This window comes from Lethenteron reissneri, chromosome 67 (assembly GCF_015708825.2).
Source record: "Lethenteron reissneri isolate LAM-NWPU_2019-01 chromosome 67, ASM1570882v1, whole genome shotgun sequence".
Lineage (NCBI taxonomy): Eukaryota > Metazoa > Chordata > Hyperoartia > Petromyzontiformes > Petromyzontidae > Lethenteron > Lethenteron reissneri.
In genome coordinates this window covers 7,134,471-7,161,558 of record NC_083845.1, presented here as the reverse complement: position 1 = coordinate 7,161,558, position 27,088 = coordinate 7,134,471, and the positions used below count along the sequence as shown (strand labels likewise).

The window sequence follows — 27,088 nt, the reverse complement described above, 5'->3', positions numbered from 1 at the left end:
GAGCTATGAAGCCCTTCATTCACAGATGTCCAGTCACATGAAAAAATTAACCCGGAATTAAACGACAACACAGGTGGAGTGGCCCATCAGGGGCATCCACAGCAACACCACCACCTCTGTCCCTCTCGTTATTGTCGTCGTCAAGTTCACTTCACCGCGAGACATTCCCCGGGAGTGTCCAGCCAAGTTTCCACGAGGAGCGAGCGATGCTGCTGCGGCGGCTGCCATCCCCAAAATCAATTAATTTGCAGTGCGATTTTTTTCTGCAACATTTTGGGGGAGGCAGGCGGGGGGGGGGGTTATTGGCCGATACCACTTAGATCGTACACATGGGGGGGGGGGGGGGCAGTTACGGGAGGAATCCGGAGGAACCACCCCCAAGGGAAGAAACCCCACGCTGAACACGGGCCAAGAGAATTCCCACAGACTCCACACGCACGAAAATCGGCAGCTCCCCCACCCACCGCCAAAGAACGGCGAATCGAACCCAGGCGTGGTTCTTGCTGCCAAGGGGCCAACCACCACCCACAACAACCACCACCCACCACAACCACCGCCCACCACGGCCAACCACCCACGGCAAACCACCCACCCCACCACCAACACCCACCACCCACCACCACGTCCATCACACCCGCGCGCCTGCAGTTGGACTCCGCACCCGGGCAGCAGCTGGGGGTTGGCGGGTGGCGCCGTCACGGGACTTCCTGACGTTCCGTGCCACCACCAGGAGCAGCAGCAGCAGGGCGGTCGCCAGCGCCGACGTGGCCAGCGCCATGGAGGTGGCGTTGTGATGGCGACTTGTCGTGGCTGGAGGAGGAGGGAGGGGGGCGGGGCGGGGGACGACACGGATTGTTGGTTGATGCGCTGAACTTTTTCCGCACCGTACCGTGGCCAGCCGTGCTAATCGGAGGTGCAGTGTCGAAGCCAGTGATCAGCTTTGGGCCTCTGGGGCAAGATACTCTTCTATCATGTGCACCAACAGGTCCACGTCCACCTCGTGTTTTCTTTTAGCTCCGCCCCCCCCTCCCCCCTCCCAATACGTTCCATTCATTGGCTACCACATTCTGATAGGCTCCCCCCTCTCCTCCCCCTTAACTTGTATTTAAGAGCTTGCATCTTGAATCCCTGCCTCACTTGATGCAGCAAATCTGGCTGTGACGGTCCCACCTGATGACGGAGACTTGTGTTGCCTCCCGAAACGTCGTGATTTTTTATTTTTTTATTTTTACTAATTTCAATTTTTTTACCTACGTGACCTTCTACCGAAAAAACTAAGAGTATGAATCTTTGCAGTCACGAAAGCTTCAAATTTAGAATCTGTGGTGCAGTGTTGATGTACAACTTGTGTCCAACCGTAGTCAACCCAAGCACGATCAACGTTGACAACAAAAGACAAATAGAATGGGCGACGTTACGGGTAATGCTCCTTTTCAGGTGCTCTGATGAAGGACCCTGGTCTGACATGTCACCCGTTTAATGTTTATTTATTGTTCAAGGGTCGCGCAGTGTTTTTGGACAAATGTGTCGCCTAGAATGGAAATAATAAAATTAAAATAAAACATAATAAAATAATTCTCACGACGTTTCGGCCACAACGCAAGCAGCCGTCCTCAGGTGAAGAACAGGTCTGTCGAGAAGACAGAGTCTGAATGACACACCCCAGGCTTGGAGCGTCTATTTAAGCTGGGATGGAGGGGGGAAGAAGAGCGCCTTGACAAAAGAAAGAACCAAGAAGATGAATCCCTGCAGTCACGAAAGCTTTAAATCGAAATGTTGTCGCCGTTTGTTTTTGTAAATAACGACGACAACGAGGGAAACGTGCTTGCCCTGCAAATCGCTTGCTCGCGTCACTGCTGGTGGATGGGGGCCCCTCAACCCACGAGGTACTTTGGCCTACTCTTCCACGCTGGCCCACGTTCCACGCGTCCGTGCGAGGAGCGGTGGGACAGCGGTCAGCGCGACGCCGCGCAGCGAACTCGACGACCCCGAGTTCGATTCCCGCTCACGGCCACCACCGGTGACGGATATCTCAACCGGTCCTGGGGCTTCCCCTAGGTCGACTCGGCCTCAAAGTGTAAACGCCACCACCTGGGAGACAAAGGCGGCCGGGAGGGGGGGGGGGCTTGGCAACGACCACCCGCCCCCCTCTCGTGCGCCGCGCCGGCCTTCGTAAGCGCCGCCGCTACTCGCCAACAGCACTTGCCCCTGCGGTCTGTTACAGGCTACACACGGGGAACCTTTGTCTTTGCTCACGTACACGAAACGCCGCGACCGCCGCCGCCGCCGCCCGGCAGGACGATGGGTCCCCCCGTGAGCACCACGAAGCCGCTGCCCTCCGAGCCCCGCTCCCCCCTGCCGCCAGCTGCCCCCGGCGCGGGCGGAGGGCAGCGCACGAGGCAGTCCGGCTCCAGAGAGTCCCGGCGGCACGCCAGCACGCCGCAGTGCAGGTAAACCTCCTGCTGGCGCGGGGGAACAAACAACAACAATAACAACGAAAACAACAACAACAACGATGATGCAGCTAGTCAAGTCCAGGGGTTGCCTGCCACCCCCGTCAGCCGGTGTGCGTTGAGCAGCCCCCACCCTCCTCCCCCCTCCCCGTGCGTTTGGAATCGTGGCCATCGACGAGGAGCGATGCTGAAAATTGCACAGAAGCGGAGAGACGTGTGTGTGTGTGGGCCGCGTGTGTGTGTGTGTGTGTGACGTGTGTGTGTGTGTGGGCCGCGTGTGTGTGTGTGTGTGTGACGTGTGTGTGTGTGTGTGACGTGTGTGTGTGTGTGTGTGACGTGTGTGTGTGTGTGTGACGTGTGTGTGTGTGTGTGTGACGTGTGTGTGTGTGTGTGTGACGTGTGTGTGTGTGTGTGACGTGTGTGTGTGTGTGTGTGACGTGTGTGTGTGTGTGTGTGACGTGTGTGTGTGTGTGTGTGACGTGTGTGTGTGTGACGTGTGTGTGTGTGTGTGTGACGTGTGTGTGTGTGACGTGTGTGTGTGTGTGTGTGGGACGTGTGTGTGTGTGTGTGTGGGACGTGTGTGTGTGTGTGTGTGGGACGTGTGTGTGTGTGTGTGGGACGTGTGTGTGTGTGTGTGTGGGACGTGTGTGTGTGTGTGTGGGACGTGTGTGTGTGTGTGTGTGACGTGTCGTGTGTGTGACGTGTGTGTGTGTGTCGTGTGTGTGTGTGACGTTGTGTGTGTGTGTGTGACGTGTGTGTGTGTGTGTGGGACGTGTGTGTGTGTGTGTGACGTGTGTGTGTGTGTGTGTGACGTGTGTGTGTGTGTGTGTGTGACGTGTGTGTGTGTGTGTGTGACGTGTGTGTGTGTGTGTGTGACGTGTGTGTGTGTGTGTGTGACGTGTGTGTGTGTGTGTGTGACGTGTGTGTGTGTGTGTGACGTGTGTGTGTGTGTGTGGGACGTGTGTGTGACGTGTGTGTGGGCCATGTGTGTGACGTGTGTGTGGGCCGTGTGTGTGTGTGGGCCGTGTGTGTGTGTGGGCCGTGTGTGTGTGTGTGTGGGACATGTGTGTGTGTGTGTGTGGGACATGTGTGTGTGTGTGTGTGGGCCGTGTGTGTGTGTGTGTGTGGGCCGTGTGTGTGTGTGTGTGGGCCGTGTGTGTGTGTGTGTGGGCCGTGTGTGTGTGTGTGTGGGACGTGTGTGTGTGTGTGTGGGACGTGTGCGTGTGTGTGTGTGACGCGTGCGTGTGTGTGGGCCACGTGTGCGTGTGTGTGGGCCACGTGTGCGTGTGTCACGTGTGCGTGGGCCACGTGTGCGTGGGCCACGTGTGCGTGGGCCACGTGTGCGTGGGCCACGTGTGCGTGGGCCACGTGTGCGTGGGCCACGTGTGCGTGGGCCACGTGTGCGTGGGCCACGTGTGCGTGGGCCACGTGTGCGTGGGCCACGTGTGCGTGGGCCACGTGTGCGTGGGCCACGTGTGCGTGGGCCACGTGTGCGTGGGCCACGTGTGCGTGGGCCACGTGTGTGTGGGCCACGTGTGTGTGGGCCACGTGTGTGTGGGCCACGTGTGTGTGGGCCACGTGTGTGTGTGGGCCAGGTGTGTGTCTGGGACGCGTGTGTGGGCCATGTGTGTGTGTGTGTGGGACGCGTGTGTGGGACGCGTGTGTGGGACGCGTGTGTGTGTGTGTGGGCCGCGTGTGTGTGTGTGTGGGCCACGTGTGTGTGTGTGTGGGCCACGTGTGTGTGTGTGGGCCACGTGTGTGTGTGTGGGCCACGTGTGTGTGTGTGTGTGGGCCACGTGTGTGTGTGTGTGTGGGCCACGTGTGTGTGTGTGTGGGCCACGTGTGTGTGTGTGTGGGCCACGTGTGTGTGTGTGTGGGCCACGTGTGTGTGTGTGTGTGGGCCGCGTGTGTGTGTGTGGGCCACGTGTGTGTGAACTCCCCCACAGGGTCACTCACGTTGGGGTGGTCAAGGAAGGCGAACGCAAGGAAGCTGAACCGGTTGGCCCACGGCTGCATCGTGTGGTTCATCACCCACTTCTCCGCGATGCACCTGTACACACAGACACACACAGACACACACAGACACACACAGACACACACAGACACACTCACACAGACAAAGGTCCCCCGTGTAGCCTCAGACTTGAAGCTTTCGCGAGTGCAGGAATTACTCCTTGGTTCTTTCGGTCAAGTCACGTAGAAATAAAATAAATTTAATAATAGAGTACAGTACGACGTTTCGATTGCAACACAAGCAATCGTCATCAACAACGACAGCCTCTCATAAAAAAAAAAGCTTCCACGCCGAGCGTGCCATCGGTAACAATTCCTGCGATCGAAACACCAAATCATCCGTCGAAATTCACCGCTGACATTTTTGGCACCGTGTGGAGAGCGGCAACCGGCAGCCCCCCCCCCCGCCCCCCCCCCCACAAAACAAAAAATCAAAAACGCAAGCAAGCGACGGGCTTGGAAAAACAGGAGCCAAGACCCCAATAGTCCTAAGCGCCGGTCGTGTCCGTTGTACTGCACTCCGCTACGCTCCTCGCCTGCGAGAGACGAGTGCGTAGCGCACGGGGTCGGCGGGGTCTCGGGACGGCGTGGCGTAGCAGTACTGAGTGACGATCACCAGGCCCAGGGAGGAGTTGGCGCCTTCCAACGAGCACTGAAATGGGGTGGGGGGGGGGCCACAACCAACACGGCATGCAAAAAACAAGGAAGACTAAAAAAGACACGGGCACAGATCCCCCCCCCCCCCCCCCAGCGTGCATTTGCACACGGGGAAGAGAGTTTAAAGAAGAAAAACATCGCGACTGGTGGCGAGTCTATGGGCAGTGTTGAGTCTGTGGGCAGTGTTGAGTCTGTGGGCAGTGTTGAGTCTGTGGGCAGTGTTGAGTCTGTGGGCAGTGTTGAGCCTGTGGGCAGTGTTGAGCTTGTGGGCAGTGTTGAGCTTGTGGGCAGTGTTGAGTCTGTGGGCAGTGTTGAGCCTGTGGGCAGTGTTGAGCCTGTGGGCAGTGTTGAGCCTGTGGGCAGTGTTGAGTCTATGGGCAGTGTTGAGTCTATGGGCAGTGTTGAGTCTATGGGCAGTGTTGAGTCTATGGGCAGTGTTGAGTCTATGGGCAGTGTTGAGTCTATGGGTAGTGTTGAGTCTATGGGCAGTGTTGAGTCTATGGGCAGTGTTGAGTCTATGGGCAGTGTTGAGTCTATGGGCAGTGTTGAGTCTATGGGCAGTGTTGAGTCTATGGGTAGTGTTGAGTCTATGGGCACTGTGTATATTGAACCTCTTTTGCACCGTCCGTACATAGCCAACCAGACTACTTTGGGAGGTACGTGGTGGCGGGACGGGGTGGGGAGGAGGCGCAAATCACCAACCACGAGCCTCCACCCTCCCCACACCCCCCCCCACCCGCCCGGGGTGGCGTGGGCACCTCGAAGTAGAGGCGCTGGAAGTTGGAGGGGCGCAGGGGGTAGTCGTGGTCTCCGTACGCCCGCGAGAAGTCGGCGGCGTCGTAGAAGCGCATGGCGGCACGCAGCTCCCCGCGCTCCGCGTGGCTCAGCGAGACGAGCTCCACGCCGGGCCGCAGACGCTCGCTCGTCAGCAGCATCACTCGCTTCAAGATGCACCTGGTGGTGGTGGGAGTGGTGGTGGTGGGAGTAGAAGGCAAGACGGCGCCGCGGGAGATTACACAGGCAGAGACAACGTTTTCTCCCGAATGTAGAAAAACTTAAATTTCGATTTAAAGCTTTCGTGACTGCAGGGATTCATCTTCTTGGTTCTTTCGGTAAAGTCACGTGGAAGGGAAATAATAAAATAATAAAAATAAAACATAATAAATTAATTCTTACGACGTTTCGGCCACAACGCAAGCAGCCATCCCTCAGGTGGAGAACAGGTCTGTCGAGTAGACAGAGTCTGAATGAATGAGTGTGTCAGTCACTCTACTCTACAGACCTGCTCTCCACCCGAGGACGGCTGCTTGCGTTGTGGCCGAAACGTCGTGAGAATTGTATTTTATTATGTTTTATTTTTATTATTTTATTATTTCCATTCTACGTGGACTTTACCGAAAGAATCGAGAAGAAAAAAGAAAAGAAAAAACTTTATTATTTTTTTAAGGAACTAAGCGGGTGGAAGGCTTCATCACAAATCTGGCTGTTGTCCGCCTGATGATGCCGGTTGTGAAACGTCGTACACTCAGATTGTAAACATTGTGTGGCTTGGCTCTCCACACAATCGGTGTGCTGTACTAGTGACGAATTAGCAACAGTTCTGTTTATGTGACACAACCCTTACCGATTTGCTGTGTCGGGTGGTGGCAGGTTTAACGACACATTATATATTTACGCGATCCAACACAAAAAAAACTATTGTGGATGATATTGGTCACGGAAACTTCCGTGCGGTCAACACCCAGTGACGATTATTTGAGCTGGCCCTGGGCCTCCCCGAGGTCGACTCGGCATCAAAACGAGTACCTGCTGCGGTGTGTGTCGTAAACGTCGCTAGGTGGGGAGACAAAGGCGGCCGGGCGTGGTGCTGGCCACCCACCACCCCCTCGTGTGCCACCGTGCCGGCCTTCGTAGGTGCTGCTCGCTAACAGCACTTGCCCCAAACAGTCTAAGGCTAGAAATAAGATAAATTAATATTCTTAGGTTTCTTCGGTAAAGTCACGTAGGTAAAAACATTAAAAAGTTAAATAAAATAAAAATAAAAATCACGACGTTTCGGAGGCAACACAAGCTTCCGTCTTCAGGTGGAACCGTCACAGCCACGACAGCTGCATCAAGTAAATGAGAGATTGCAGAAGTTACCACTGCGTTTATATAATGGTTGGAGAAGGTGGTGGGGCAAGGGCCGCATACTTATTATTAATATTAGATAAATTAAGTAATGGAAAACATTTTTTTTTACTAAATCCACGAGTTTTTAGCGTACGTCAAAATCTCAGGCACAACGTTAGTCCGCAACTCGGATGAACCGCGCGCGGATAATCGAGACGAAAGTGGAAGCACGCGGATTAAAGGAAACTAAAAACACTCCGCCGCATGCAGACACAGGAGGAGCGGGGAGAGGTCACGTGTTTCGTACCGCCTTCTATCGCCATTCTATTTCACTACTCTGATATTTTACCCCACCGAGCTAAGTAAGCGAGACCTGGCTGTCGCAAAGGATCGCTCGACGAAACGGCTTCATCGTAGCGCGAAATGTACAGCAGCGGGAAAACTCTAAACGCGTGACATCGATTCTAAAAATGTGGAGGAGAAAAACTGGAGGATCGGGAGAAAAATCCACGCAAACTCCAAAATATACAGCAGCAGCAGCAGTCGTCGGAGTCAGGATTGAGCCCACGACCTCCTGCACACCAGGCGAGGTAGTTGACATCTCGCCAACACGGCACCCCAAATGATCAAAAAAGTGTGTCGTGACTGCGAATGACACTGTGTGGTGCCGGGCTTGCAAGGCCACGGCGGATGTTATGTTGTCATTACGTGCAGCCCGCTTACTGGGCGTACTACCAGCCCTAGCGGGGCTTGGGTGAGCGCTGGTCAGCGCAGAGACACCACCGACAGTGTGCGGTGCGGGCTCCCGGTGAGGGAGCGAGAGGGAGTGTTAAGAGATAAGGGGCCGTCCATAAATGACGTCACGCACATGGGGGGGGGGGGGGGTTCAGACATTTGTGACGATGAGTGCCGACGAGGGGGGGGGGGGGTGTTGAGAAATGCGACGTCACATCAAAATGCGCAACTTTAAATAAATATAGAATTATTATAACACTCCGGCAACAACAGAATGCAGCGCCACATTAAATACGCACTACAATGACGATATTACTGGTAGGAACCTCCAGGTTACACCAGCGTAATCGACCAGGCTGTGCGTTAATTGTGTGTTGACCGACTCTGTCGTTTTACATAACATTTCGATACTTTGCTAGGTTATTTAATTTTAGTGTGTCTCTTTCTCCCCCTAAGCCTGCTCACTCCTTTTTGTTGTACTCATTGACATGTAAATTTTGTCTCTACCCCTCCCTCTCGCTGCCTCCGCCCCCCTCTGTCTATTTAAGGCCACCCCACAGAGACGATCACCCCTCTCTGTACCTGTGTTGCTCTCTCTCTGTGTATCTTGGTGATATCTGTCTGCTTATATGTCTGTCTATAATTTTTTTTCTGGTTAGATTTTATGTCGCCATTTCATTATGCCTGATGATGATTGCTTGTGTTGCAATCGAAACGTCGTATGCTATTATTTAATTTATTATTTTTTCTTTATACGTGACTTTACCGAAAGAACCAAAGAAGAATAGCCCACAGGGGATTATTGTATCCGTCTGTCGTGCATGCAAAATGGGAGGGGCTGGGTGGGGAGGGGCTGGTCACCCCGTGGTGCCCTTATAAAACTCAACGTTTAACCTACTCACGCCGCCTTGTGCCCGCCCTCACAGTCGGGCATATTTGTGGAATACACCACGCCGCCGTTGACCCTGCAGGCCATTGACCGAGCAACCCAACGTTCCTACCAGCTCCCTCCGCAGGACAATGTATTGTTTGAACATCTTAACACAACTGCTGTCTTACTGCCAGAAAGGGTAAAAGGCAACCCATTCTTATTTTTAGTTTTCAGAAATTTTTTGACGCTGGCAAAAAAATGTAAAAATTTAAATCGGGGTCAGGGCGAGAGCGGAGGTGGCGGTGGGGACAGGGGACGGTGTTTACGATTTATTTTTCAGATTCCACTCACTGGAGGACGATGTCGACTTTGCGTATCTGGTAGGTGATCACCGAGTCGGAGGTCCGCTGGAGTCGCAGGCGCTGGGTGAAGATGAACCGCTGAGAGTCCTCCTGCGACGGGGAAAGTCGCACAACGCGCACACACACGCACAACAGAGCCGCCCGCGTCAATCCTCCACCCAAGGCTACAAAAACCGCGCGCCAAGTACGCTTGGCAAGAAGACTTCATCGTTACCGTCAAAATAAAAAAGTCCGTTGGGAAAAGTGTTGTTAGCGAGCACCAGTACAATACGCGAAGATAAACACACACACGCGCACACAGGCGTGTGATCACACAATACACGGGGGGGGGGGGGGGATCACCTAGGCACCTACACACACACGCAATACCCATTACACAAGTCACACACACACACACATCCACAAGACGAAGACCACCCGTAAAGCCTTAACAGACTGTAGGGGCAAGTGCTGTTAGCGAGCACCTATGAAGGCCGGCACGGCACACGAGCGAGTCGGGGTGGCCAGCACCACGCCCGGCCGCCTTTGTCTCCCCAGTGACGATATTTACACACAGCACCAGGAACTCATTTGAGGCCGAGTCGACCTAGGGGAGGTCTATGACCGGTTCAGATAATCGTCAACGGTGTTGGCTGCGAGCGGGAATCCAATTGGGGACGTCAGATTAGTAGCGCAGCGTGGCGCTAACCACTGCACTACAATCAGATCCCCCGTGTAGCCTTCACAGACTGTAGGGACAAGTGCTGTTAGCGAGCGCACACACACACACTTACTCGTCCCCTCTCCCCCATTAGGGTTACGAGTGCGACGGTCGACCACCATCAGCCATGGCCCATCCACTGCTGGACGATGTTCCTCCCCCCCCCCACCCCAAGCCACTGCCTCTCTTCTCACAGCACCCCAGGCCTAGCACGCCCCCCCCCACCCACCCCGGCCTCAATTTGTTTAGCAGTGGGTCGGGTGGTGGAGGGCCGCCGATTTAACGACACAAATCGTGCTGGATCAACCCGAAGGATCTCCCAAATCCGAAAAAAAACGATTACAGAAAAAGAAAACGATTACAGAAAAAGAAAAAACGCTTACTGAAAAAGAAAAAAAACCGATTACAGAAAAAGAAATAAGTATAACCCGTAAAAACAAAGTTTTTCACTATAAATCCTTTATATGCGTGGCAGCGAACTTAATAACGGATTTAAAAATATATATTCGCCTGTGGAGGACGCGGGGATCGATCCCGCGACCTTTGGCATGGGAAGCGAGGGCGCTACCATCTGCGCTACTCCGCCACGGCCTGTGGAGGGGTTACGCTTTTTGCCTAAAAAGTGTAAAATTTTGGGAATTTTTTTCACGAACATTAATTGTCTGGCACAACGAGTCTGTGTGGAAAATGTCAGCTCGATTGGATCACGGGAAGTGGGTTAAAAAACGACCGAAAGATTTGCACGGTCCTAAGCAAGCAAGCGAACTTAATATAAAGGATTTAAAAAAAAACGCACGACGCCACCGAGAAGAGCTTTATGGCCCATCGGATTCCTCCAGCGTCAGCAAACATCGCCGCTCGCACCTCGAAGGCCGTGCCGCAGGACAGGAGGCCGATGTCGAAGGTGACGAAGAGGCCCTCGTCCCGCAGGCCGCAGCCTGGCCCCGCCTGGGCCAGCGACAGGTCTGCGGCGCCGTAGCCCTGCAGGGCCTCGCGGCGCATCGTGACGCACATGCGCTCGCCGGCACACACCACGTCCAGGTCACCTGAGCACACCGGAGACGAACATCACCCCCAGCCACCGCCGCCACCGCCGTGTAGCCTGGAACAGCCCCCCGTTGGGGCAAGTGCTGTTAGCGAGCGCCGAGCGCCTACGAAGCAGAGGTCGCAAACGGGGTTTGATTCCTTACCCGTACCCGGCCGCACCAGGGTCGCAATCAGGTACCCGTACTCGTACCCTACCCGATACCCGGCTACCCGTACCCAGCCGGGTATCGGGTAGGGTATGGGTACGAGTACCCGATTGCGACCTCTGGGATGAAGCCATGTTGCAGGCGCGGGTGGGTTGATTCTAGGAACTTGAATTGTGAGAAGAGACAAGACGTTGGGAAATGAGTGACAAACGGTGAGTCACCAGTGACTCACGGGCCTACCCGTACCCGGCCGCACCAGCATCGCAATCGGCTACCCGTACCCAGCCGGGTATCGGGTAGGGTACGGGTATCAGGTACCTGATTGCGACCTCTGCTACGAAGGCCGCCACCACGAGGGGGTGGGGTGGCCAGCACCAACCTCCGGCCGCCTCGGTCTCTCCCAGTGGCGACGTTGGTTGCACACCGAACCAGGTAACTAATTTGAGGCCAAGTCGACCTAGGGGAGGCCCAGGACCGGTTCAGATAATTGATCGTCACTGGTATTGGCTGTGAGCGGGAATCGAACCCGGGTCGCCGGGTTCGTAGCGCGGCTCTAACCACTACACCCACCGCTCCACACGGCTTGCATGTGGCAGTGGGAAAAGATTGAAATGAAAAAAATTATAGGTTTTACCCTTTCTGCAATAAAACAGGGTGGGTTGGTGTTAAGATGTTCAAACACCAAATAGAAACCTTTATAAGGAATCAAGTTCCTGCATTAACCACACACAGTGATTGTGGTGAACATGCAAAACACAAATGTGGCTCTGATACTAATGTGCGATGCACCGTTTTTGAGACCGATTGGGCTACACCAAAGCCAGCAGCAGGGCTTCTCATTGGCCCAGTCTCACCAGCAGCGTCAGACCGGAGAACAACGCCACAAGGCGACCAGGACAAGGACGATGCCACGTGTATCAGAGCGTTTGTAGCTCTGGGTCGATCGATTGTGGCCACGAAGCCCACTCCGCCAAGGGGAGCGGAGCTCTCTCACCTGCCGCCTTCACGACCACGTCGACGCAGCGCACCTCCGACTGTCGCCTGCCCACCATCAACAACACAACAACAACAACCAACAACAACAAACAACAACGACAACGTCAAACGCGGGTGGTCGTCACGTAATGTTGGCGCAGGTCTCAACTAAAAACTATTAATTTTTTATTTTACCAGGTAAAGGGCCACCACCATTGTGCTATGTAGCTCGTGTTCAGAAGCGACTTGGCAACAAATGCCAGGTCAACAAAGTGGGCTCATCATCATCATCACCATCACCGCATGGAAACGTACATCAGTAGCAAACATTTTTTTTATAAAATGTAGAGAGAAAAACCAGAGGACCCAGAGAAAAATCCACGTGACCATGGAGAGAGACACGCACACTCCAAATATAAAGAAAGCAGGCGTTAGGGTCGGTATCGAACCCACGACCTCCTGTACACCAGGCGAGGTAGTTAACATCTCCTAGCCACCGTGATGATGATGAGAGAGAGAGACACGCAAACTCCAAATATACAGCAGCAGGCGTCAGGGTCGGGATGGAACCCACGACCTCCTGCACACCAGGCGAGGTAGTCAACATCTCCTAGCCACCGTGATGATGATGAGAGAGAGACAGACCTCCCGTAGACCAGGCGAGGTAGTTAACATCGCCACTTTGGAGCCCCGTGAAGCCGATGGCGCATCGCATGGGGGTGAGCGAGGGGGGGGGGGCTGGGCAACGATCTGGAGGGACTACCGCTCTCACCCCTCCGAGTCTTCGGCGTAGAGGCAGAGCCAGTTGGATCCCAGGTCACGGGGTCGCGGGGTCCACGTGACGGTGGAGATGAAAACCCCCGGGCGGGAGGGGTGGCTCGTGGGGACGGACGTCCGCACGCCGTTCAGCACGGTGAGTAGGGTCACGTGCACGCTGGAGCATCGTCGTCATCATCGTACATCAGTCGTCATCATCATCGTCATCATCGTCATCGTCGTCGTCATCATCATCGTCATCGTCATCATCATCATACACAAGTCGTCATCATCATCGCCATCATCGTCATCATCGTACATAAGTCGTCATCATCATCGCCATCATCGTCATCATCGTACATAAGTTGTCGTCGTCATCATTCACCGTCGTTGTCGTCGTCGTCACTTTCATCGTCGTCATCGTCGTCATCATTCACCGTCGTTGTCTTCGCTTTTGTCGTCGTCATCGTCACGACGACGACGCGGCTTTTATTTAACCTCACGACCCCCGTCTCACCATTGGAACCTCATTTGCCAGTAAATAATATGATGAGTGGTTTTTTTACCCTTCTATCTGGCAACAAAACTGACACCTTTTTTTACAAGGAGTCATGTTTACATAGAACACAATACCTGCGGTCAACTTCAAGGACAGTGCATACATTAATCAGAGTTATGTTTTTGTTTGCATTATGACCGCAGGTATTGTGGTCTATGCAAACATTATTCCTTGTAAAAAAAGGTGTCAGTTTTGTTGCCAGATAAAAGGGTAAAAAACAATTAACAACCCGTCTGTTGTTGTATCCTCAAAAAAAATCTTGCAACTCAATTTTAACCCACTTCCCAATGTGCTATCGACTGCAAACTTGGTATGGCCATGTCATACTGATGACCAGACTACATTCGATCATAAAACATCCAAAATATACATTCTTAAACATTTTACACGCTTTTATTTTACTTACTCTGCGTTGTTGTCGTATCCTAATTAAGGGAAGGGGGATGGTGGGCCAGCCTCACCTGCGTCTGGGTGACCCCGCCGACACCGCGAGATGGATGTCCATCGTGAAGACGCGGGCGATGGTGGCGGAGAGCTCAGCGCCGTGGGGTGGGGAGTCCGGGATGAACGTCGGCTCCGACGAGCACGGCAAGGACGACTCCACGACTGAGCACGCAACAAGGGTCGGGAATGGTACACCGCAACACATTGTCCTGCGGAGGGAGCTGGTAGGAACGTTGGGTTGCTCGGTCAATGGCCTGCAGGGTCAACGGCGGCGTGGTGGATTCCGCAAATATGCCCGACTGTGAGGGCGGGCACAAGCCGGCGTGAGTAGGTTAAACGTTGAGTTTTATAAGGGCACCATGGGGTGACCAGCCCCTCCCCTCCCAGCCCCACCCCTCCCAGCTCCACCCTCCCCACCCTCCCCACCCCCCACCCAGCTTCACCCTCCCCACCCTCCCCACCCCCCACCCAGCTTCACCCTCCCCACCCTCCCCACCCCCCACCCAGCTCCACCCTCCCCACCCTCCCCACCCCCCACCCAGCTCCACCCTCCCCACCCCCCCACCCAGCTCCACCCTCCCCACCCCCCACCCAGCTCCACCCTCCCCACCCAGCTCCACCCTCCCCACCCAGCTCCACCCTCCCCACCCAGCCCCACCCAGCCCCACCCCCCCACCCAGCCCCACCCCCCCACCCAGCCCCACCCCCCCACCCAGCCCCACCCCCCCACCCAGCCCCACCCCCCCACCCAGCCCCACCCCCCCACCCAGCCCCACCCCCCCCACCCAGCCCCGTGGGTCGCGTGGATTTCTCTCCTGGGCCCTTCGGCTTTCGCCCCTCCACATTTAGAGTATTTGGGCTGCTGCCATCAATATCCACGTGATGATGAGAAGCCGCTTCGTTGAGCTATCATCTGTGACCAGGTCGCTTCTGAAAAAAAACCTACATTACGGGGGTGGGGGAAGGCACCTGAAATTCTGATCCCCGACTTTCAACCCAGAATCCCAAACCCTCTGAAGCCTAAAACCAGATTGATTAATCCTAAATAGAGCATCCCAGCCGTCCCCCCCCCCCCCACGTCCCAGCCCCCCGGCCCCCCAGCGTCAGTCCGAGTGGGGGGCCCCTCACATTCCAGCAGGAACTGCAGCGGCACGAGCGACAGTGGGGCTCCCCCCGGCGACGAGAAGTCCGAGACGGTCATCACGACGGCAAAGCGTCCCGCGGGGTACAGCACCGGGGGGCCGACTCGGATCTCGCACGCGTCCTGGAAACACGGCGGGGGAGACGCACGTGACCAGAGTCCAAACGCCGGACAAAAATCGCTCTCCGCCCCCCCCCCCCGTCCCACTTGTCTCTCCCCGCGCGCTTTTTCGGTTTTCGTTCCGTGTCTTTTCGTCGACGGCCGCGTTTCCGCCCCCCCCACCCACCGCCCGCCACGCCACCCAGAGCCTCACGTCACAGCAGGCAGCAAAAGCTACCGACACAAACCACCACAACCACCACCACGTGATCGCCGGTCATCCTCGCAGCAGCAGCAGCGGCGGCGGCTTTTGACGCAAGCATCAAAACAAAGACGGCGGTCGCCGCACCGCCCCGGCGCTTTCAGGCGCGCACTTCTGCGGCCGTCTGGAACGCTTCTCCCTCCCGATATTAGGAAAGCCACCGGGAGCTTTGATGCACTTTTAAACTCGTCGTTTAAGAGAGTGGCAAACTCATTTCTTCGGAACGAATTTTTGTTGCGTTTAGTTTGTTGTCCGCCTCCCCCCCCCCGCCATCTCCGATGAGCATGGTTAGTAGCTACGTACGGTGCGGAAGAAGTTCAACGTGCATACGAGCTCGCGACACCAAAAACGCATCGAGACTTTAAAAAAAAAAAAAAAAAAAATTCGCCCACGGACCAGAGAAAAATTGTCTAAAAATGCCAGCGGAGAATCGGAGTCGAGCGAGCGAGCTGGGATCTGCGTACAGAGTCCATGACGGCGTTCTCGATGGAGCCCTCCGAGACCCCATGGGGGACCCCCTCGTGGGGGGACCCCCCCGTGGGGGACTCCAAAGGGGTCCCCGAAGGAGCAGCGAACGTGGTCTCCGTCGGGGTCCATGACTCGCACGCGCAGCGTCGCGTTGCAGCGGTTGTTCAGCCTGGGGGTGAAAAAAAGAGAAATACATTTATAGTAATATTACAAATATTCTGATTCTTGGTTCTTTCGGTAAAGTCACGTAGAAGGGAAATAATAAAATAATAAAACATAAATAATTTAATTCTCACGACGTTTCAGGTGTGAAAAACACCGCAAGAAAATTGTCTTGCAGTGGTTTTCACACCTGATGACGATTGCTTGTGTTGGTGTACAGGAGGTCGTGGGTTCGATCCCGACCCTGACGCCTGCTGCTGTATATTTGGAGTTTGCGTGTCTCTCTCTCATCATCATCACGGTGGCTAGGAGATGTCGACTACCTCGCCTGGTATACAGGAGGTCGTGGGATCGATCCCGACCCCGACGCCTGCTGCTGTCTATTTGGAGTTTGCGTCCCTCTCTGTGGTCACGTGGTATTTTCCCTCCGGGTGTTCCGGACTTTCCCCTCCCACATTTAGAACCAACGGTACATCACCGTCGCGATACGTTTCCACGCAATGACGACAAGCCACGATGTCGAGCCATCATCAAGCGTGGCCAGGTCACTTCCGAAAAAAACTACGCGCCTTACCCGGTGAAATAAAACATTCAGTTTAGATGCGCGGATGAGGTGTGACTACGACGACGAGGTGGACGATGATGATGAGGATTTTTATTTTTTAATCCTTTATATTAAGTTCGCTTGCTTGCTTAGGACCGTGCAAATCTTTCGGTCGTTTTTTAACCCACTTCCCGTGATCCAATCGAGCTGACATTTTGCACACAGACTCGTTGTGCGTGACAATGCATTTTCGTGAAAAAAAAATTTCCAAAATTTTATACTGTTTAGGGAAATTTTTTAAAATATTTAATTACCAATTGTTTAATGCTGCCAGACAATCATCTGACCCATAGGTGGCAGCCATCTCAAGCCAGAGGACGAGAGGACTCTGGCCGCCCCGATGCCACGCATATAAAGGATTTATAGTGAAAAACTTTGTTTTTACGGGTTTACTTGTTTAAAGACTCAGACCGACCGAACGAGCGGGATGACTGCGGCGCGGGGAGAGGCATTGGGCCTCCCCGTGTCTCCGCGCACGTCCAGGCTCACGAACGCCGGATTCATCCAGCTCACAGCGTCGCCCGCCGCCCCGTACGACAGAGTCCCGTTGGCCTGCAGCATCAGCGCATCCTCCGCCCAGCAGCATCCAAGGTTCCTGAAATCGAGCGACAAAGAGAGATGGGAGGGGGGTGGGTCACGTGCAAAAGAAGTTCACAACATACGTACAAAGACAAAGATCCCCCCCGTATAGCCTGAACAGACTGTAGGGGCAAGTGCTGTTAACTAGCACACACAGATAAAGTTCCCCGTGTAGTCTGTAACAGACGGCTGGGGCAAATGCTGTTGTTAGCTAGCACACACAGATAAAGATCCCCTTTGTAGCCTCGAATAGACTGCTGGGGCAAGAGCTGTTAGCTAGCACACACAGATAAAGATACCCCGTGTAGCCTGAACAGACTGTAGGGGCAAGTGCTGTTAGCTAGCACACAGATAAAGATCCCCCGCGTAGCCTGAACAGACTGTAGGGGCAAGTGCTGTTAGCTAGCACACACAGATAAAGATCCCCCGTGTAGCCTGAACAGACTGTAGGGGCAAGTGCTGTTAGCTAGCACACACAGATAAAGATCCCCCGTGTAGCCTGAACAGACTGTAGGGGCAAGTGCTGTTAGCTAGCACACAGATAAAGATCCCCCGTGTAGCCTGAACAGACTGTAGGGGCAAGTGCTGTTAGCTAGCACACAGATAAAGATCCCCCGTGTAGCCTGAACAGACTGTAGGGGCAAGTGCTGTTAGCTAGCACACACAGATAAAGATCCCCCGTGTAGCCTGTAACAGACTGTAGGGGCAAGTGCTGTTAGCTAGCACACAAAGACAAAGATCCCCCGTGTAGCCTGAACAGACTGTAGGGGCAAGTGCTGTTAGCTAGCACACACAGATAAAGATCCCCCGTGTAGCCTGAACAGACTGTAGGGGCAAGTGCTGTTAGCTAGCACACAAAGACAAAGATCCCCCGTGTAGCCTGAACAGACTGTAGGGGCAAGTGCTGTTAGCTAGCACACAGATTAAGATCCCCCGTGTAGCCTCTAATAGACTGCTGGGGCAAGAGCTGTTAGCTAGCAAACAGATAAAGATCCCCCATGTAGCCTCTAAAAGACTGCTGGGGCAAGTGCTGTTAGCCAGCACACACAGATAAAGATCCCCCATGTAGCCTGTAACAGACGGCTGGGGCAAGAGGTGTTAGCTAGCAAACAGATAAAGATCCCCCGTGTAGCCTCGAATAGACTGCTGGGGCAAGAGGTGTTAGCTAGCAAACAGATAAAGATCCCCCATGTAGCCTCTAATAGACTGCTGGGGCAAGTGCCGTTAGCTAGCACACAGATAAAGATCCCCGTGTAGCCTCTAATAGACTGCTGGGGCAAGAGCTGTTAGCTAGCACACACAGATAAAGATACCCCGTGTAGCCTGAACAGACTGTAGGGGCAAGTGCTGTTAGCGAGCACCTATGAAAGCCGAAACGGCACACGAGGGGGTAGGTGGCCAGCACCACGCCCGGCCGCCTTTGTCTCCCCAGTGGCGAGGTTTACACACCGCACCCAGGTTCTCATTTGAGGCCGAGTCGACCTAGGGGAGGTCTATGACCGGTTCCAGATAAATCGCCACCGGTGTTGGCCGCGAGCGGGAATCCAACTCAGGACGCCGGGTTCGTAACGCAGCGCCAACCGCTCCACGACACACACGCACACGCACACACGTACACACACGTACACACACTCGCCGGGGTCGTGAACCCCCTCCCACCAGCGCCCCCAGCGGGGCCTCACCAGAAGTCGCAACCGGGTACCCGATACCCGTACCCTACCCGATACCCGGCTACCTGTACCTGGCCAGGTACGGGTACCCGTTTGCGACCCTGGTGCGGCCGGGTACGGGTAGGCCGTGAGTCACTGGCGAGTCACCGTTTGTCACTCATTTCCCAACGTCTTGTCTCTTCTCACAATTCAAGTTCCTAGAATCAACCCACCCGCGCCCGCAACATGGCTTCATCCCAGAGGTCGCAATCGGGTACCCGATACCCGTACCCTATACCCGGCCGGGTACGGGTAGCCGGGTATCGGGTACCCGATTGCGACCCTGGTGCGGCCGGGTAAGGAATCAAAACCCGTTTGCGACCTCTGGGCCTCACCACAGAGCGGCCCAACCGCTCGTGGCCACGTCAACCTCGAAGGTGGCCCGGGCCACGTGCCAGCCGCCCCCGGTAGCGCGGTGGCCTCCTCCTCCGCCCCCGTCGACGGCGCAGTGGTACGACTGGTTCCAGGACGCGTTGCAGCCGAGCCAGCAGATCCACGGGGACGAGGCCAGGAGGGCGCATGGAGAGGTACCGTCCAACACCAGCGTGGACACCACGCGCAGCTGGGGCGGGCGGGCGGGGGGGGGGCATCAAGAGCACGAGATGGCCAGGGTGAGTCTTGTTGGCACGAGAGAGCCGGTGGGTGAGCCGTGGGTCACGAAAAATGACAAACGAAATGAGCCACAGCAACGTAGGCGAATAGAAATCGGCACAACAACGAAATGAGCACTTGCTGTATGGAGAAATATAAAAAAACATTGTAAACGTGAATCGATGTTCAATCAATTATGTGGAGCGGCAGTCGGCTCGGGCAAGTTGTGCTTCCGACTGGTCACAACACAAATACGACATCGCCGGCTTTGTCCACAATCAGAGTCTGGTCCAAATAAGAAACAAAAAGCACCACGTGGCATTCCAAATTTTTTAAGAATCACACCAAGCGGTGTGCCAATTTATTGTTAAAACACCCCCCCCCGGTGTCCAAATTTTTTTTTAAAACCACTTTGGCGTCCCAAACTATAAACACCGGAGCACAGCATCCACAAGGCACAACGCGGTGCGATGTCTCCGCTCACGCGAGCATCGCGGCGTGCACAGCTCCCCACCGCAAGAGCCACAGGTAGCAACTCCACACTTAAAATTCTAACTTGGCAATCTTTGAAATACGTAATCGACCAGGCTATGCGTTAATTGTGTGTTGACCGACTCTCTGTGTTGCATTACTTTACATCTCGATCATTTGCTAGGTTATTTAATTTTAGTCTGTCTTTCTCCCTTTCTCCTAATTTTCAAGCTTGCGTACCGTACCACACATCGCCCTACTCATTGACATGCTAATTTTCCTCTGCCCCCCCCCCCTCTCTCTATTTAAGGCCCCGTCACAGAGACGACCTCTCTCTTTGTGCCGATACGTGCTCTCTCTCTGTGTATCTTTATGATATCTGTCTGCTTATATGTCTGTCTGTAGTTTTCTGGTTAGATTTTTGTTGCTATTTCTTTCTTTTATACCTGATGATGATTGCTTGTGTTGCAATCGAAACGTCGTAGTATGCTATTATTTTATTTATTATTTTATCTCTATACGCGACTTTACCGAAATAACCGAAGAGTAATTCCTGCAATCACGAAAGCTTCAAATTAAGATAGCAACTCCACACTCTCCTAGAGCGGGTGAGTTGGTGGCGGTGGTGGCAAGTGTCTTCCACAACACAGACACACCGATGGACTTCCAGTTTCATTTATGAGGTAGAGCCCCGTGAGCCATGCGGCTCTTGAATCGAGTGCAACCGCAACAAAAAAAACATGAACAAGAAAACATCTTACAGCGACTATGCGCAAACAGAAAAATCCAGGAAAAAACTGCAGTCTTCCAGAAAAAAATCACCGTACACCAACGCTCTGTGCAAAAATCCCAGTGGGATGCAAGTCAAACAACAACAACAACCACCACAAGACAACTTAGATTAAAGCCATCATTCTAACTCCGTACTACAAAGAAACGTGGCCAAACCAAAGACCTCGAAGCTGAACATCGCAAAAAATTAACCCGTAAAAACAAAGTTTTTCACTACAAATCCTTTATATGCGTGTTCAATGGGCCACAACCCATCCCACATTGGTCTTTGAAACGGACGGCTAGAGTCCTCTCGTCCTCTGGCTTGAGATGGCTGCCACCTATGGGTCAGATGATTGCCTGCCACCATTAAGCAATTGGTAATTAAAAATTAAAAAAATTTACCTAAAAAGTAAAATTTTTGAAAAAAAATTTCACGAAGATAAATTGTCTCGCACAACGAGTCTGTGTGCAAAATGTCAGCTCGATTGGATCACGGGAAGTGGGTTAAAAAACGACCGAAAGATTTGCACGGTCGTAAGCGCGCAATCAAGCAAGTGAACTTAATATAAAGAATTTAAAAACAACATTCCGACCGCGAGCCGCCGTCTCGCTCTGCCGCAACAAAGCAGACAAAGGTCCCCCGTGTAGCCTTTCAACAGACCATTGGGGCAAGTGCTGTTAGCGAGCGCCTATTAAGTGCGGCACGGCACGCGAGGGCGGTGGGTGGCCAGCACCACGCCCGGCCGCCTTGGTCTCCCCGGTGGCGATGCTTACTACACACCGCACCGGGTAATCATTTGAGGCCGAGTCGACCTAGGGGAGGCCCAGGATCGGTTCAGATAATCGTCACGGATGTTGGCCGTGAGCGGGAATCGAACTCGGGTGGCCGGGTTTGTAGCGCTAACCACTACACACCACCGCTTCTTACTGGGGCTCAACGATTTGGGGAGAAAAAAATGTAACTGCGATTTTTCTGACAGATATTACGATTTGATTTGCGATTACATTTTTCGAGGTCAAGCTTCAGTGCAATATTCATTGTGTAATCGATTTAAAACATGCGAAGGAGCATTACCACATGGTACCATCAAAATATGAACTGCTCTATATATTGTAATGCAAGGATGAGAACTTAAAATATATGAATTGCTACCAACGTGTATTTATTTAAATGTTTTAAATTAAATAGAACAATCAAACATAGAACAATTGCCAAGTTAAATAAAGTTATAATAATTAAAAATAAAACAATTCCAATAAGTAGCCTTTGCGATTTAGTAATCGCATTGTTTCAAATTGAGATTAATCGATTTGAAATCGATTAATCGTTCAGCCCCACTTCTCCCCGTGTAGCCTGTAACAGACTGCTGGGGCAAGTGCTGTTAGCTAGCACACATAGATAAAGATCCCCCGTGTAGCCTCGAACAGACTGTTGGGGCAAGTGCTGTCAGCTAGCACACACAGATAAAGATCCCCCGTGTAGTCTGTAACAAACCGTTGGGGCAAGTGCTATTGGCTAGCACCTACAGATAAAGATGCCCCGTGTAGCCTCTAATATACTGTTGGGGCAAGTGCTGTTAGCTAGCACACACAGATAAAAATCCCCCGTGTAGCCTGTAACAGACTGTTGGGGCAAGTGCTGTTAGCTAGCACACACAAGATAAAGATCCCCCGTGTAGCCTGTAACAGACTGTTGGGGCAAGTGCTGTTAGCTAGCACACACAAGATAAAGATCCCCCGTGTAGCCTGTAACAAACCGTTGGGGCAAGTGCCGTTAGCGAGCTGCACCTACGAAGGCCGGCACGGCACACGAGGTGGGAGGGGGGGGGGGGGGAGCAACACCACGCCCGGCCGCCTTTGTCTCCAAATCCCCCCCCCGCCCCCCCCGCCCCCCCCCCCCCAAATTAAACGCGGGGTCCGGGGCAGCAGCACGGATCCGAGTCCCCGCCCTCACCTGGTGTCGTTGCTGCCGATGTAGTGGTGGTGCTGGTGATGATGGTGATGATGTTGTAACCACATCGATCCACACAGTTCCTCCAATCAGCTGCACGCTGCCCATTCTCGAGGACACCACGAAGCAGAGAAGCAGCAGCAGAAGCAGCTGCGGCTGACCGGGGATCATCATTCTGCTCGTGGTTGAGGGGGGGGGGGCAGGAGGGGGCTCCGAATAGAATCTTGGAAAATGTTTAAAGTTGCAAATCTTGATTTTGGAAAAAAAAAATTTTGGTAAAAAAAACCCCGAGAAAAGTTGATATTCTGTTGGAAATCGAACGCCTTTCGTGTACGCGCGTTATCGACAACGCGTACTGCACACACGCATGTTGATCACATGTACAACTTGATGCTGTTGTTATGTGTGCGCGCGTGTCGGCTAGACGGAGGCTCCTTCAGCGGACGGGGCCCAACACGCGGATGGGCCAGCGAGCCACGCATTTTAAATTAATCAATAAAAGGTTTTTAAACCACCCACCCCTCCCCCAGCCCCCCTGATTAACCAATTAAATAATTATCGCCCCCCCCACACCACCCGCTAAGTGAGTAGCAGCTGCACCTATGAAGGCTACCGGCACTGTGGCACACGAGGGGGTGGGTGGCCAGAAACCACGCCCGGCCGCCTTTGTCTCCCCGGCGGCCATGTTTACTACACGCAGCACCAGGTACTCATTTGAGGCGAGGTCGACCTAGGGGAGGCCCAGGACAGGTTCAGATAATCGTCACCGGTGGGTTCGTAGCGCTAACCGCTGCACCACCGCTCCCCACCGCTCAACATACAGACACGCACACGTGCACACTTACAATTAACTTCCCGTGATCCCACTTCACTAAACCCACGTCACACAGCACGTGACAAGGCGATGTTGATCGCAACAGAGCCAATTGGTACGCAGCCTCTATGGAACCGTGCTTGCCAATTGAGTTCGACGGCGATGATTGTGACCTATTGGCGTCCAGGTGTTTCGAGTGAGACGTCGATTTCATCTCGCGAGGCCAGTTAAGGGGACGGGTTTATACTGGTAGGAACCACCTGGTTACACCAGCCCACAGGGCATTATTGTGTCCGTCGTGCAGGGAGGGGCTGGGTGGGGAGGGAGGGGAGGGGCTGGGTTTGGGAGGGAGGGGAGGGGCTGGGTGGGGAGGGTGGGGCTGGGTGGGGAGGGGAGGGTGGGGCTGGGTTGGGAGGGGAGGGTGGGGCTGGGTTGGGAGGGGAGGGTGGGGCTGGGTGGGGAGGGGAGGGGAGGGTGGGGAGGGGCTGGATGGGGAGGGGCTGGGGCTGGGTGGGGGGTGGGAGGGGTGGGGCTGGGTGGGGAGGGGAGGGTGGGGCTGGGTGGGGAGGGAGTGTGGGGCTGGGTGGGGCTGGGTGGGGATGGGAGGGTGGGGCTTGGTGGGAAGGGACTGGATGGGGAGGGGCTGGGTGGGGAGGGGCTGGGGCTGGGTGGGGGGTGGGTGGGGTGGGGCTGGGTGGGGAGGGGCTGGTCACCCCGTGGTGCCCGTATAAAACTCAACGTTTCACCTACTCACGCCGGCTTGTGCCCGCCCTCACAGTCGGCTATATTTGCGGAATACACCACGCCGCCGTTGACCCTGCAGGCCATTGACCGAGCAACCCGACGTTCCTACCAGCTCCCTCCGCAGCAGGACAACGTGTTTGTTCGCCTGTGCCAGTCAAGGGGTGTCCGAGCGCCGTTGTTAATCGTCTTAGCAGCTCAGCGAGGGAGTTGTGAGATTTACTCAGCGGGTTTTGGTTCATCTTCTTGGTTCTTTCGGTAAAGTCACGTAGAATGGAAATAATCAAATTAGACCTGGTCTTCACCTGAGGACGGCTGCTTGCGTTGTGGCCGAAACGTCGTGAGAATTGTATTTTATTATGTTTTATTTTTATTATTTTATTATTTCCCTTCTACGTCACTTTACCGAAAGAACCAAGAAGATGAATCCCTGCAGTCACGAAAGCTTTAAATCGAAATTTGGTCTTTGGTTCTTTCGGCAAAGTGGTGGAACAACCACAGCGCCTGATGGCGGACGCTTGTGTGTTGCGCCCGAAACGTCGTGATTTAATTTGATTTATTTGAAACCCACGTGACTTTACCGAAAGAACCGAAAAGTATGGATCCGTGCGTGTATGGTGAACTTCTTTCGCTCCGTACGTAGCAAATTGTGCTAATCGGAGGTGCGGTGTTGAGTCTGTGTCCGTGGACTCAACACCGCTCCTCTGATGGGCGCGTTTGGGGCCGTCCATAAATGACGTCACGCACCTGGGGGGGCGGATCAGACATTTGTGACGATGTGTGACGAGGGGGGGAGGGGGTGAGAAATGTGACGTCACATCAAAATGCGCAACTTTAAATAAATAAAGAATTATATTCCTGGTTCTTTCGGTAAAGTCGCGTAGAAGGGAAATAATAAAAATGTTTTACCACACACACGCTACGTACGGAGCGAAAGAAGTTCACCACATATTTTTTTTATTTTATTATTTCCCTTCTACGTGACTTTACCGAAAGAACCAAGAATATGAATCCCTGCAGTCACGAAAGCTTTAAATCAATAAATATAGGATTGTTATAACAACAATTGTTATAACAGCATTCCTACAACATCAGAGTGCAGCGCCACATTAAATACGCACTACAATGACAATAGTTGAAAGCGATTTGAAGCAAGTTTTATTTTCAAAATCGAAATGTTTTTGGGGGGGGGGGCAGAGCTTTGTGACGTCATATTTGAAAGGGGGGGGGTCTGACTTTTTGTGACGCCGTGTGACGAGGGGGGGGGGGGGTTAAAAAATCATCCAAAATCGCGTGACGTCATTTATGGACGGCCCCTTTGGCGCCGCAAAGCACGATTTTAAGTTCAGCGAACAGTCCCATACGTTGCATAGATCCTGCGGAGGGAGCTGGTAGGAACGTTGGGTTGCTCGGTCAATGGCCTGCAGGGTCAACGGCGGCGTGGTGTATTCCGCAAATATGCCCGACTGTGAGGGCGGGCACAAGCCGGCGTGAGTAGGTTAAACGTTGAGTTTTATAAGGGCACCACGGGGTGACCAGCCCCTACCCACCCAGCCCCACCTCTCCCACCCAGCCCCTCCCCACCCAGCCCCACCCCTCCCCACCCAGCCCCACCCTCCCCAACCAGCCCCACCCCTCCCACCCCCCACCTAGCCCCTCCCACCCCACCTCTTCCCACCCAGCCCCTCCCTTCCCACCCAGCCCCTCCCTTCCCACCCAGCCCCTCCCTCCCAACCAGCCCCTCCCACCCCCACCCAGCCCCACCCCTCCCCACCACCCCCATCCCAGCCCCTCTCCCCACCCAGCCCCTCCCTGCACGACGGACACAATAATCCCCTGTGGGCTGGTGTAACCAGGAGGTTCCTACCAGTAAAAACCGCCATCATCCACTGTGCAAACCATGGCAGCACAAGTTGCGGCGAATGCTACCCGATGCACGAATGGGAAAATAAATACAAACTTCAAGGACAGTGCACACATCATCAGAGTTGTGTGTTTCGTTTGCATTATGGCTGCAGGTATTGTGGTCTATGCAAACATGACTCCTTGTAAAAAAAAGGTGTCAGTTTTGTTGCCAGATAAAAGGGTAAAAAAACAATTATCATATTTTTTTACTGGCAAATGAGGTACCAATGGTGTCTGCGGTAATAGTTAGTGGTGGCGCGATTGTGGTCATCCAGAACAGAGAGCTGAGTACAACATGTGACGACGCAATGCCCGCCGATCCACAAATACGAAGTCGAAAATCACGGTGGCGATGATGAATTTTTTACCTACGTGACTTTATCGAAAAAAACCTAAGGATATGAATCCTTGCAGTCACGAAAGCTTCAAATCTAAAAATGATACTACTCCGCTGGTTACTGACGTGGTTGTCTGGCTTGACCCACATGAATGTGACATTGTAAATTATTGGCTCTGCATCTACATCAGCAGCCGTACACGAGGAGACTAGGAGATACCCAAAGATCCAGACTCATAGAGATGCACAGAGACTCGGAGACCCCGTAGAGATATGAAACTCGTATATAGCCAAAGATCCAGACTAATAGACGCAGCCTCGGAGACCCCATAGAGATCCATAGACTCATAGAGACCCATAAATATATATTCTTAGGTTTTTTCGGTAAAGTCACGTAGGTAAAAAAATTAATTAATAAAAGTTAAATAAAAATCACGTTTCGAAGGCAACACAAATCCATTTGCTTGATGCAGCAAGCGTGCTGTGGCGGTTCCACCTGAAGACGGAGGCTTGTTGCTCCGAAACGTCGTGATTTTTATTTTATTTTTATTAATTTTAATTTTTTACCTACGTGACTTTAACGAAAAAACCCAAGAATATGAATCCTTGCAGTCACGAAAGCTTCAAATCTAGAACCCATAGAGATCCAG

General features: G+C 53.5%; 1 protein-coding gene across 1 annotated transcript; it reads right to left on the bottom strand.

Moving 5' to 3' along the window:
* Positions 1-374: 374 nt before the first annotated feature.
* Positions 375-17,089, bottom strand: LOC133360126 (ZP domain-containing protein-like). Its single transcript, XM_061578711.1, has 13 exons — positions 16,982-17,089; positions 15,797-15,969; positions 14,959-15,094; positions 13,848-13,992; positions 12,844-12,948; positions 12,091-12,137; positions 10,768-10,949; positions 9,193-9,293; positions 5,882-6,077; positions 5,003-5,118; positions 4,410-4,503; positions 2,261-2,459; positions 375-810 (listed from the first exon to the last, which is right to left on the bottom strand). Exons 2-13 carry the CDS (start codon positions 15,803-15,805, stop codon positions 629-631), a joined length of 1,512 nt encoding a protein of 503 aa, XP_061434695.1. The 5' UTR covers positions 15,806-15,969; positions 16,982-17,089; the 3' UTR covers positions 375-628.
* Between the last annotated feature and the right edge of the window lie 9,999 nt (positions 17,090-27,088).